Source organism: Cricetulus griseus, chromosome 5 (assembly GCF_003668045.3).
Source record: "Cricetulus griseus strain 17A/GY chromosome 5, alternate assembly CriGri-PICRH-1.0, whole genome shotgun sequence".
NCBI lineage: Eukaryota > Metazoa > Chordata > Mammalia > Rodentia > Cricetidae > Cricetulus > Cricetulus griseus.
The window spans coordinates 117,042,778-117,056,278 of NC_048598.1; the positions used below are offsets into that span (position 1 = coordinate 117,042,778).

The 13,501-nt window shown below is 46.2% G+C and overlaps 1 protein-coding gene across 1 annotated transcript in view; it reads right to left on the reverse strand.

The window, feature by feature from the left end:
- The window catches only part of LOC100765622 (leucine-rich repeat-containing protein 74A), a 40,402-nt gene that overhangs the window by 1,554 nt on the left and 25,347 nt on the right, over positions 1–13,501 (reverse strand). Inside the window, exons 8-11 of the mRNA XM_027418594.1 lie at positions 10,459–10,544; positions 9,712–9,906; positions 6,680–6,775; positions 2,553–2,699 (exon numbers count right to left, since the gene is read on the reverse strand). Of these exons, the coding sequence (XP_027274395.1) occupies positions 2,553–2,699; positions 6,680–6,775; positions 9,712–9,906; positions 10,459–10,544 (524 nt within the window). The remainder of the gene's footprint in view (positions 1–2,552; positions 2,700–6,679; positions 6,776–9,711; positions 9,907–10,458; positions 10,545–13,501) is intronic.

The following is a 13,501-nucleotide window of genomic DNA, read 5'->3' on the forward strand; positions in this document are numbered from 1 at the left end:
CTCCATTAGCTCAAAGTTGGTGCTCTGTGGATGGTGGCTGATAGATCACACAACTGTTGCATGAAGGTTGGACAGGCTTTAGGCGCTCCCTGGGGTTCTCACAGTTCCCCACAAATATACACATGGAGAAGTGCTTTGCTAGGAAGCCTTCAAAGCAGTGTTTTTATATGTAACCTCTCATGTCACTCCCCATTGTTAGAAAGATCACCCATCAGTCCTGGGGGATTCATACCACTCCCAGAGCTCTGCAGTTCTCATGGCTTCCTAAGCCAGATGGAGTCAAACCCCAACTCAGGGTCTGAAATCTGAGGATACCACCCACATCTAGCCCAGCCTTTCTGGCCAGCTTTGCCTTCCAGGCTTCTTTCTGAGTCTGGAGTAGCAGGATTCCTTAGCAGGACCGATGTGGTTCTGTCCCAGGTGCCCCCAAAGGCTGCCTGCATTCACCATGTATAAATCCTGCCTGCTCTCCTGGCAGAAACCCTCTCGCTAGAACCATCTTCCGTGCTCCACGCTCGCTCCAATCCTCCTATTTTTCCAGGGCCTTCCCAGCCCCACCTCTGCCAGGAAGTCCTCCTTCTCTCTTGGCTCATCCTTATTTTGGATTTTGATGAAGTTGTGGCCATTGTCACTTTTATAACATTTCTCCTGTGACTTATTCTTTTGGTCATCACTGAATCCACCCCATCTTCCCAGCCACAGGGTCCCTTCTTTCCAACTATAGTGTACACGGATGCTTTATTTGGTTTCTACCTGAAGATTATCTTTTCCCCTACTTTTTTCTTTGTGGTGCTGGGGATTGAACCTGGGATGTCACACACATTAAACAAATGCACTACCACTGAGCTATACATTCAGCTAGCCCTCTTTTTACTTAGTATTTTGAGTTTTGTTAAGTTGCCCAGGCTGGACTTGAGCCTGCTCTGAAGCCCATGCAGCCGGTTCCCTGAGTGTTGTGATCACAGTTCTGCACTGTCACTTGAGGCTTATACTCAAATTTAAATTTATTATTATTATTATTATTATTATTATTATTATTTTATTTTGCTGTTCCTGAGATCCAGTGGCATCTGGCTAGGAGTCTTTAGCTCCTGTTGGTTCATACCACTATCCATTTTTTCTCCCCTCCCCTCCCTCCTCCCCTCCCTCCCTCCCCCTCCCTTCTTCCTTCCTTCCTTCCTTTCCCCTCCTTTTCTTGAGATAGGGTTTCTCTGTGTAGCCCTGGCTGGAACTCACTCATTAGATCAGCTGGTCTCGAACTCAGAGATCCACCAGCCTCTGCCTCCTGAGTGCTGGGATTAAATGTGTGCAACATCAGCATCTGGCTGGCCACTCTCCATTTCTATATTCTCTTAAAACAAGGGGTGGGGCCGGATGGTGGCACACTCCTTTAATCCTAGCACTCGGGAGGCAGAGGCAGGTGGATCTCTGTGAGTTGGAGGCCAGCCTGGTCTACAAAGCTACAAGAGAAACCCAGTCTCGAAAAATAAAAAAGTAAATAAAACAAGGGTGAGAATCCTCGCTCTGCATCCAACTTCCCTTGTAGAACCCATCTTCCTTGGTCCCTTTGGATTCATTTTCTTCCTAAACAAACCTGATGCCTTTTGCCCTCTAGAACTTTGCACGTAATTTCCATGTAAGACCTTTTTAGATTTAGTTTTGGAAAGCGAGGCACAGAGTAGATAAATCAGAAGCCAGAAGCAGCCTGAGGGGATCCATACCCACAGAAACTTGCATTTGCACAGCACCCCCAGGTGGCAGCCACACCTGAGAGCAGACCTTTCAGCCTCAAATCACTTGGTTTGTTTTGTTTTGCTTGTTTAGTTTTTTGAGACAGGGTTTCTCTGGCTTTGGAGGCTGTCCTGGAACTAGCTCTGGAGACCAGGCTGGTCTTGAACTCATAGAGATCTGCCTGCCTCTGCCTCCGGAGTGCTGGGATTAAAGGCATGCGCCACCACCGCCCGGCAAGTCACTTGATTTTTAAAAATTCATGATTGTACCTACTTCTTGTGGTTTTCTGGAGACAAACTAAGAGAGGACTTGCCCGGTATGAGTCCAGAAATAAAGGACTCTGCTAAGTGTGGGGTGGCTCACCCGGCATCCAGTCTCAGAGAGAAGCTGAAAGCCCTGGGCGCTTATTATGTCCGGACATTGCTCTGACCACCTCACACCTGTTAAGTAATTCAGTCTTCACTGCCATCCTTCTTGTCTGTCCCCATTTTACAGGTGAAAAGACTGAGGCACTGAAGGCTTCAGTGGCTTGCCTTTGGTGGCACATTAGTAAAAGGCAGGTCTCAGGTATCGGACTCCATCCGGTGCCTTTACCCCCTCCCCCCTCTACCAGATCTCAGCTCTTCTCCCCTTTGGGCTGAGAAGCAGTATCCAGTGACCCAATATCCAAGGACAATATTCTAGGTCACCATTGCAGGAACCTTATTAGAAAGGGTCACACAGACACGCAGGCAGAGCCAGCACTGGGTGGGTGATTTGGGGCCATGTGGCAGCTTCCTCCAGGGTTCTCTGAGGCTCCAAGGGGGAGGGGAGGGCCTTACCTGGATCAGTTTCATGGGGCTGATACACAGAGAGACGGTACTCTTGCAGGAGAGACCCGGAAATCCCTTGTATATCACATCCAGCTGGGGGTGAATGGCACAGACCCCATCCAGGACTTTTACAAACTGCTCTGTTACCAAAATGTTCTGCAGCAGGGAGAGAGAGGCCATGGTGGAGGGGCTGGCATTGTGCCATGTGCCAGCCAACAGGAGTACTCTTCCCTCCCACTCAAGCCAAGTTCTGGTTTGTTCTGCTTCTGAACTGGTGTGGGTTCTTGTGTTTTCTAGCTTGTGACTGACTTGTGTCATGGGTTACTTTTTTGAGGCAGGGTCTCGTTTTGTAATGCAATATAGCTTTGGATGTCTCCCAGGCTGGCCTTGGACTCATGGTGATTCTCTTGTCTCCATCTCCCAAGTGCTGGAATTACTGGCATGTGTCACTATGACCAGTTTTAGGGGGTGCTAGGCATGGGATCCAAGACTTTGCATGCTAGACAAGCAGTCTACCAAACTTAGTTACATACTCAGGGCCTTTCTGGTGTTCTGAAACTTTGCCAGGTTTAAATACATATATGCGCTTACTCTGTAGCTTGTAGCTTGGACTAGCCTTGAACTCACTATGGAGCATGGGCTGGCTTTGAACTCATGGTGATCCTTCTGCCTTAGCCCCCAGAGCACTAGGATTATAGGTATGTATCACTATGCCTAGAGAAGTTTTTTTTTTCTTTCGAGACAGGGTTTCTCTGTGTAGCTTTGGAGCCTATCCTGGCACTCGCTCTGGAGACTAGTCTGGCCTCGAACTCACAGAAATCTGTCTGCCTCTGCCTCCCGAGTGCCTCCCGAGTGCTGGGATTAAAGGTGTGCGCCACCAACGCCCGGCTAGAGGAGAATTTTTTTTTAATGATTTATTTATTTGCATTGGTGTTTGTCTACATGTGTATCTGTATAAGGATGTTAGATCCCCTAGAACTGGAATTACAGACCGTTGTGAGCTGCCATGTGGGAGCTGGGAATTGAACCCAGGTCCTCTGGAAGAGCAGCCAGTGCGCTTAATCGCTGAAGCATATCTCCAGCTGCCAGATATAGGAGATTTTGATTAGATGTTTTCATTGTGTTCTGGTGGCTTGTTTGTCACACACTATCAACTCAGCTCTTCTCTGAGGTGGTAACTTTAAGTGATCACATTTGATGGGCAGATATCAGAGATTGGTCTATACACAGATATTTGGCCTGTCCACATCTACATGAATGTTGTTCTTCAGAACAGGCACCCTGAATTCCCAATGCCAACCATCCTGCTATGGCTCATAGTGAACTAGAAACTCCTCTTTTGGAAGAAGTCAGAGCTGGCTTCCAGGACATGGAGAGTGTTTGGAAGAGCTATCTATCCTATTCTCTATCAGCTTGATAACCCTCATCTTCCTGCGGGTGTGGTTTTGAATACCTTTTGCCTTTTCAAAGGGCTGAGCTTGTCTTAAGGGCTCAAGTTTTGCAGATATTCTGGTCCTAGGAGCATTTGCAAAGTAGGAATTCCAGTATATTTAGAGTCATCACGTTATCACTGATAAGAGGGTAGGACTGTTAGCGTCTAGGGTGATGGAAACTTTCAGAGGTGGAGCCTAGTGGGAGGAGATTGGGTCACTGGGGACACTGCCCTCCCAGGAGCAGATATCATGCTCAGGGGACCTGTTAGTAGTTCAAGAAGGAAATGAGACTAAGTCTCCAGCTTCCTGCCTCTCCGTGCAGCATCCTTTCCTTTCCCTATGCATGACCACTACGATGCCATCTGCTGTAAGGTGAGGTGACCAAGAGAGCCATCACCAAAGATGATGCTACTGGGTCATTCGGCCTCTAGAATTGTAAAGCAGTCCTTTCTGTATAACATCCTGGCTTCAATCAGAATTTCATCACAGTATCAGAAAATGATTAGCTGGCTAACTCAGTCTATTGGCTCTAGCAGGCCTGTTTAATAGTTAAGTCATGGCTCATGGATCCTTGTGCCATTTAAGCCCTAAGCAATGCATTTCTAAGGTTCCCTCAAATGTATCAAGCCTGGGATCCATGCCCCCTGCCTGCAGGAGTTGGGTGGGCAGATGGCTATGAAATCTGAATGTGGCTGAGACTCTGAGGCAGTGTGGGTTGGGTCTGAGAGGCTTTGTAACCTAACACAGTCAAGGCTGTAGTAAGAGTATGAAGAGATGGGGCCTCTGAGGAGAAAGTCTCAGGAGCAAGAGGAACAGGGAGGGATGGGTGACAGATCAAAGAGAAAGAAGAGCATCAGGGGCTTCAAGTGGATTCAGCTTTGCATATTCAAAATAATTGCAAGCATTGGGGTAACCCTTACAAACATTACGAAGCGGTAGGGAGAGAAGGGATCCTCACACTGTCTTCACAGACCTGAAGGGTAGTATACCACAGCAACAGAAATCAAATCACACCACACACTTCTAGAGCACTTGAAGTCCTTTTTGTTTGGTTTTTGTTTTTTGAGACAGGGTTCTCACTGTGTAGCTCTAGCTGTCTGGAACTCACTCTGTACACCAGGCTGGCCTTGAACTCACAGAGATCCATCTGCCTCTGCCTCCAAAATGCTAGGATTAAAGGCGTGCGCCACCATACCAAGTGGGTTTGAAGTCTTAACTCCATTGAGGTGGCCTCATTTGGAAATAGGGTCTTTGCAAGAGATGATCAAGTTAAAATGAAGTCCTTAGGGTGGGCCTTGACATAATATGGTGAAATCCTCATGAAAAGGAATAAAGGGATTTTGTTTACAGATGGACACAACTCTCAAGGAAAATACCATGAGAAGCTGAAGGTGGGGATTGGAGTGATAAGTCTGCAAGCCAAGGGGTGTCAAATTCTGCCAGCGACAGCAGCAGCTGGGAGAGAAGTCAGGGGAAGATTCCTCCTCAAGTTCAGAGAAGGAACCTAGCCACTCCACACCTAGATCTTGCATTCTGCTCTCCAGAACTGAGAGGCAATGAACTTTTGCTATTTAAGTCACCTGATTTGTGGTACTTTGGTATAGCCACCTGGAAATGAACACAGTACTCTACCAAGGAGCAAGCATCCTAAAATCACTTTGGGACAACAGCACCGGTGGTCAAAATATAGGATGTTGTTAGCTGCCATCCCTGTGATGATTTGGGCAATGGTGTGGGATGATGCTCTTGTTCACTGTAAAGATTTGTCACTTGTATTGGTTTAATAAAATGCTGATTGGCCAGTAGCCAGGCAGGAAGTATAGGGGGGCGACCAGACTAGGAGAATTCTGGGAAGAGGAAAGGCAGAGATACAGTCGCCAGCCAGACACAGAGGAAGCAAGATGAGAATGCCTTGCTGAGAAAAGGTACCAAGCCACGTGACTAAACATAGATAAGAATTATGGGTTAATTTAAGTTGTAAGAGCTTGTTAATAATAGGCCTGAGCAATAGGCGAAACCGTTTATAATTATTATAAGCCTCTGTGTGTTTATTTGGGACTGAAAGGCTGCCGGACAGGACAGGACAGAAGCCTTCATCAACAAGGCAAGTCCCTGGCAGAAGGCTAGTTGGTCCACTTTCCTCCTTCACAAAAGGATCACCTCTAATTGCAGCTCTGAGCAGAATAGGCCACAAGTTGTGAAACAAAAATGCATTTGTGAGGTGGGTCCTAAAACTCCTGGGATTCTGGCAGGGTATGTGGCTCACACCTATAATCCCAGCATTTTGGGAGGCAGAGGCAGGCAGATTTCTGTGAGTTTGAGGCTGGCCTGGTCTATATAATAGCAAGTTTCAGGCCAGCCAGGGCTGAAAAAAAAAACCAAACCTGGGATTCTGGAACATTCTGAGACCCAGTGAATTTATCACTGAACTTGGTAGTGCACAAATTCTTTTCTGGAGTCTCCCACCTCCCACACTTCTCTTTTTGGTTTTTCCTCAATAATACTCCTAGGTGCTCATATCCTGGGTTCCCAGGATTGAGTAAATTATTTCATATGGTGGTGATATTGACTAAGGGCTACTGCCATCACTTAGCCCCTTGCCTCTTGTGTGTGAGAGCCTGGGAGGGACATATCTGGTGGCACTGGTGACAGAATGGTTACTGGCTTGTGCCAGGAGCAAATGACTGGTATTTGATCACTTACAGAGATGTCAAGCTCTTCCATCCTAGATTTGGTGTTCCTCTTGATGGCCATGATAAGAAAAACTGCCCCCTCCATACTCATAGGGTTCAGGAAAATCTGTAGGAGAAGAGCACAGCAGGAGGAGGCTGAGATGGGGGCAGGAGAGGCTGTGTTAGAGTGCAACTTCACTTTCCCCATCGAGTCACAACCTCTGTGTTCCTCTAGACTTCTCCATCTATTACTATCCGCTTGTTCAACCATACATTCTTCCATCTTCCCACACGTTACTCAGCACCCATTTATGTATTCACAAACCTACTTATCCACAACCCCTAAGTCTGTCCCTTTGCTCATCTGTCACCACACTCATCAATTCACCTTACTTTCTATCCATCTATGAATACATTCTGTAATCTATCTCACCATCCATCCATTCATCTACCTACCCACTCATCAGTGTCTCCATCCATCCATCCATCCATCCATCCATCCATCCATCCATCCATCCATCCAGTCTTACTACCCACCCATCCACCAGCCTTCTCATCAATCCATATCACCCTCCACCCACCCAACACATTCATCCTCCAACAAATATTTGCTAAGGCCTGCTGTGTATTAGCCAGTGAGCTAAGCTCAGGCAGACATAACAAGGGCTCTGTCTTCAGATAACACTACTCTAGTCAGAGGAGACAGGTAGATAAGTAAATGGCATCAGATACGTGGTGACGGCAGAGACAGAGGGACATGTACATACTGTAGGAGCAAAGAAAGGAGGGTCCATCATGGGTAGGGGACCCTTGAGTAAAGCCGTGATAGGATTAATCAAACATGAAGGGGAGCAGTAGCAGAGTGGGGAAAAGATTTTCAGAAGAAGAAAAGAGCAGGCAAGGGTGAAGGTGTGCTGGAGGGAACCGTGTGCGGGGTGGAGTTGGACAAAGAGAAGGCAACAGAGCCAGGAAAGGTCATGGCATGGCGGACCTTGTGGGCTTAGGTTGTTGTTGCAAGGGTGATGAAAGCGACTGAAGCATGGATGGGGATTAGGAAGAGGGAGCAAGTAGGCAGCTGGCCTTGGGTTTGACTCCTTGATCTCTTGGCACTTGTCACCATAGAGAATCTGTCCCAAGAGTCCCAACTTAATAATCCAGCCAAAGCATCCAAAAGGTGCCCAGTGCAGAGCACACAGTGTAAGAATGGCGGCTGTTGCTATCAAAGGCCACTTTGGGTGATTATATTATGAGGGAGGCCACAGGTTTTATTGAGCATATACTGTGCCAGTTTCCCAGTCTCTGATGTTTTCTGGTGAGAAAAAGTTGGTGCTTGTGCATCTTGGCACCTGAATTTTGTGGAACTCATTTCCCAGGGAGATTTCTTAGTTTCCCAAGATTGGGGAGTGTGGAAAACAGCACATACTTCCTTCAGGAATTCCCTTTTCTACTTTTTTTCTTTTATTTAAACATTAAAAAATGATTTTGGTGTGTGTGTGTGTGTGTGTGTGTGTGTGTGTGTGTGTGTGTGTGTGTGTAAATGTGTGCCATGGTGTGTACAAGGAGGTCAGAGGACAATTTACAGGAGTCTTTTTCTTTTTTCCCTTCCAACATATGATTCTGGGCAGCTAGTGCCTTTACCCACTGAGCAACCTTACCAGCTTGACATCTTATTCAATGGAACCTTTAGACAGGTTCAGGTTCTTACAGCAATCCTGGGTTCCACTGGACCTTCAGGCTAAGTCACTCACAGCCTGGGCCACCTCTCTGAGTTGAGTGGTTCCAATCCACCCCGCCTGGAATTTCCAGTTCTCCTCCTAGATGTCCAGTCTAGTTCTATTGGCCATTATTGTACTTCTTCTGCCAGAATCTGGCTTCTTGTCCCTTAACAGCACCTCAGACAGCAGGCTCATCCTGTTTTCTCACACCCACTCCTTCTCCATCAATAAGGATCCCAACACCTGCTATGCCTCCATCATCCTCTTGAGGAAGTTAAAACAGCTATAGAAAGCCAGATACAAGTGGCCACTCTCTTCACAGTTATGTGGTCTGAATGAGTCACTTAGCCTCTGTTTTCCCATCTGATAGGTAGAGCTGGCAGAGATACCTGGCCACATGGACAATGACTGATGAATTATTGCATCATCAGGTTCAGGGTGTGACTTGAAAGAGCCCAGAGAGAGGATCTTGGAACAGACATCCTCTTGCATCTGTTTTCAAACTATCCAATGGCTTGTGTCATAATTACTCTCCACAAGTAAACTAATTTACAATGGGATATTACTTCATCTATCCATTTGCTTACTACAGATTCACTGTGTGTTCAGTACCATGGAGTAACAGGGGTATGATCATGGCCAAACTGAACAACCTTGTCCTTAGGAAGATTTCACATTCAAGTGAGAGCATAGATCGGAATCTGAGTGCTGGCAGCAGACCCCTAATTCAGGAGGTCACAGTCTGTCATGGGCCTTTGTGTGCCATGCTCTGCAGCAGAGCAGACATGAAAGCAGGCATGGGCACAGCCAGTGCTAAGGACAAGAAGAGGAACCAAGAGCCAGGGACAGCATGGGTGAGCTGAGGCTGCAATGGCTCATGGGGATCAGAGGACTGCACTGGAATGCAAGAAACCACTGGGATCTAGGAATAGTATCCCCAGAACATATTATGTATGGCCTTAGTGTGAAGAAAATCCCCAGAGACACACAGATGGCATGAGGGAAGACCTGTGTAGAAGCACACTTATCACCAGAGAGCTGAGGCAGCTCTAGGTCTATAGCAAGGCCATCAAACACATGCATATGGAAGCAGTGTGTGTGTGTGTGTGTGTGTGTGTGTGTGTGTGTGTGTGTGTGTGTGTGTAAGAGAGAGATGATTCTTTCCAACATTAGTCCAGTTCTATTACCCTACTTCCTTACAACACAGACAGATGGATTACATACATACATACATATATATGTGTATACACACGCACACTCATGGGCATACATTCATGGACACATAGGCAGACACACATTGTATGTAAACGCAGATGTACATACGAAGGCGCCAGCTCAGTGAGTCTACCTTCAGCACTTGGAGGCTCTCATTGTATTCTAGTCCCCTGCTGATTCTCGAGGCTCCCTCATTGGTGATGCCATTTCTACTGACATCTATGTAGACCAGACAGCTGTTGAGTTTGAGGACATCCCCCAGGGCCAGAGCTCCTTCATTCCCAAAGCCATTCATGGAGACATCCAATTTCTTCAGGGTCACGTTAGACTCCAGGGGAGGGGAACAGCACTAGCATCAAGGTGGGGTGAGACTTACCCAGGAAAATGCCTTGACTGTCAGCCCAACCCCAACCCTCGCCCTCACCCTCATCCTAACTGATCTAAACCCCAAGTCTTATCTTTACCCCTAACGCACTCCACCCTTACCATCACCCCCCCCAACTTTTAACCCATCCCATCCCAGCCTAACCCTCACTCTCCCCTTCCCCTCTCCATCCCTCCAGAGCTCAGTGGTTTTCTGTAGAGACAGATTTACACAATTATTCCTGTTCCCTCCAGACGGGGCCCTTTCTCAAGTCCTCTTGAGATTCATTCCTTTGGGGATCTCATCTCTCTGCTCTTTAGCTAAACCACCCTCTGAAAGCATCCCTAAAGTTGGTACTCAGGCTCAGTAGGGAGGATTTATAAAACAGAAGTGCACATCCTGGAATCATGGAAGGAGACCCATCAACTCCAAAGACACTTGGTGAGAGCTCTGTACACCCAAATCCATGGTGACTTCGAGGAAGCAGTTCAACTCACCTGTTAGAGTGTGACTTACCCGGAGACCGTTACACAGGGCCACAGCTGCCCGAATGTGGAAGTGATTCCAGCTTAGGTTCAGCGACTGGAGCCCTACATTGAGGGCTAGAAGGGACAGAGACTCAGCTCAGCATCTCCCAAGACCCAGCCTGAGACCCACAGCACTAGGCTTGGGTATGCAAGCTAGAACACTCAGGTGATAATTTTTTGCTCCCATGTAGATGCTGGGAATTGAACCCAGGTCCTCTGGAAGAGCAATAAGTGCTCTTAAACACTGAGTCCATCTCTCTAGTCACCCCCCCTTTTTTTTTTTAAATTTAAAGACAGAGTCTCACTATGTAGCCCTGGTTGACCTGGAATTCACAGAGATCCATCTATGCCTCCCAAGTGCTGGGATTAAAGTTGTGTGCCACCGTGCCTGGCCAGGTTACTGAGACACAAGATTGAAAGATGACCCTTAATTCTGGGAAAGATGACTTAAAACAGTTCCACTCTTCTGTTAAAGAGGTCAAGTGGCATGACCTAGCTGGTAAACATGAGGCCACAGATGTTCTCCCATGAAGAGTGTACACTCTGAGACACCACCTAAGAAAGCAACCCAGGATGTGGAAGGGCTTCATTACAGATGTTTACCCTGATGCCACAAATACAGTGACGTATATCTTTAAGTGTCCATCTGGGACCCTGAGGGGTGTGACACAATTGGAAGAGGGCTTGTCTAGCATGTGTGAGGCCTTTGGTTCCATCCCCAGAACCACATAAACTGGGCATGGTGGTGTATGCCTGTCATCTTAGCAGTTAGAAGATAAGAGTCAGGAAAATCAGAAATTTGAGGTCATCTTCAGATATATGGCAACTTTTAGGCCAGCTTGGATTATATAAGACTCTGGAGGGTGGGGGGACAGAGAGACTGAGACTTGAGGACACAATTATCCAAAGATGAAGGTACTGTCACAAGTTGAGGTTTGTACAGCAAACACACTTTTAAAATTTATTTATGGTTCAGGCAGGGTCTCAGTATATAGCCATTGCTGGCCTAAAACTGGTTATGTAATGTGGTGCTCTTCTTGCCTCTGCCTCCTGAGTGCTGGGATTACACACATGCACCATCATGCCCAGCTCACACATGAATGGTTGTGAGCCAACACGTGGGTGCAGGCAGTTGAGTTTAGATTCTCTGCAAGAGCAAGTGTTCTTAGCCTCCAGATCTGCTCTCCAGCCTCGATTCACAGTTGTCTGATCTCAGTCCCCCAAGCAGGTGGGACTATATAGGCCAATACCACCATGCCTAGAGAGCTACAAAAGTCAGAACCCTTCTTGACAGGGTCTGTAACCTCCAAGCTGGCTTGGAACTCACTGGGTAGAACAAGCCTTAACCTCTTGAGGCTCCTCTTGATTCAGCCTCTAGAATACCTGTTGTGGAATATTAAAGATGTGTTACATTCTTTTGTGCTGTGGGATATTCGTTTAATGATGCAAAGGTGTGTTGCATTCTTTTATGTTGCATCTGTTTAACTCTGTGAAGCTGTGTTCCTTTGCCTTCCTTAAACACCTGATAGATATTAGTAAAGACCTGAATGGCCAATAGTTAGGCAGGAGAGGGATAGGCAGGGTTGGCAGAGAGAATAAATAGGAAGAGAAATCTAGGCTTGAGAGAAAGAAAAGATGGAAGAGGGAGAAAAAGGGGACAGGAGAATGCCAAGGGCTAGCCACCCAGATGACAACCAGCCATGGAGTAAGAAAAAAAGAAAGAAAGGCATATAGAATAGAGAAACACAAAAACCCAGAGACAAAAGGAAGAGGGGATGATTTAAGAAAAGCTGGCTAGAAGCAAGCCAAACTAAGGCCGGACATTCATAAGTATTTATTTGGGAGCTGGGCGGTGCCCCCCCCAAAGAACAAAGAGTTAAAAAAGAACCAATCACAAGAACCCGGCCTACAGTGGTTGGTGGATCCAATCTTTGTATTTACACAAGGGCTGTGGGTGTTAACTCCCTTGTTGCTTGCTTGTCTTTTAAAGTTGCTTTTGGTTGCCAGTCGTGATAATGTATGCCTTTGATCCCTGAATTTCAAAGGTGGATGCAGAAAGACCAGGAGTTCAAAGCCAGCCTCAGCTATATGAAACCTTGTCTCAACAAACAAACAAACAAACAAATACTACAAATTAAAACAACAGAGCTGCGTGTGGTGACACAGCTTCCAATATTTGGGAAGCAGAGATAGGCATTCCTTTTTGAGTTCAAGGTCAGCCCGATCTACATAGCCAGTTTCAGAACAGCCAAGGCTACATAGAGAGACCCTGCCTCAAAAATCAAAATAAAAAAAAAATTCCCAAAAGATCATCTTTGTTATCTTATCATGCATATGTTTTAAATACATTTTTCTAAAAAGGTGTGAATTGGTTTAGGTGCAGTTTATGTTACCAGCCAGTTGCTTTTTTTTTTAGAGATTTAGTTTTTTTTTATGAATGTAATTTAAAAATTTTTTATTACACTTATTCAGTTTTGTTTATGTGTGAATGTTTTGCCCGCATGTATCTATGTGTACCACATGCATGCTTGGTGCCTATGGAGTTCAGAAGAAGGCATAGGATCCCTCAGAAGTAGAGTTATATATAGTTGTTAATCACCATGTGGGTGCTGGGAATCCAACTTGGGGCCTCTGCAAGAGAAGCAAGTGCTCTTAACTGCTGAGCCGTCTCTCCAGCCCTCATGCAAGCAGCTTCTCTACATGATCTAATCACCAGCAAGTTTTGTTTCTCACATCCAGATGTTGAATTTGCTGTATTATTCTGAGCATGACTTACACCACTTTTGTAATGGGAACACTCAGGACACAGACCTATGATCCAAACACTTGGGAGACGGAAGCAGAAGGACCTCAAGTTCAAGGCCAGCTCTGGGATTCAGTAACAGTGAGATACTGTTTCAAAAAACAAAAAAAACCAAACAAACAAAAACCCAAACAATAAACTGAAGAACAAAAACACAGCAAAAACTAAATCAAAAGAGGAAACCTCACAAAGGAAACATTCAAGGCTAAGTTAATAAGACAGGGAAAGG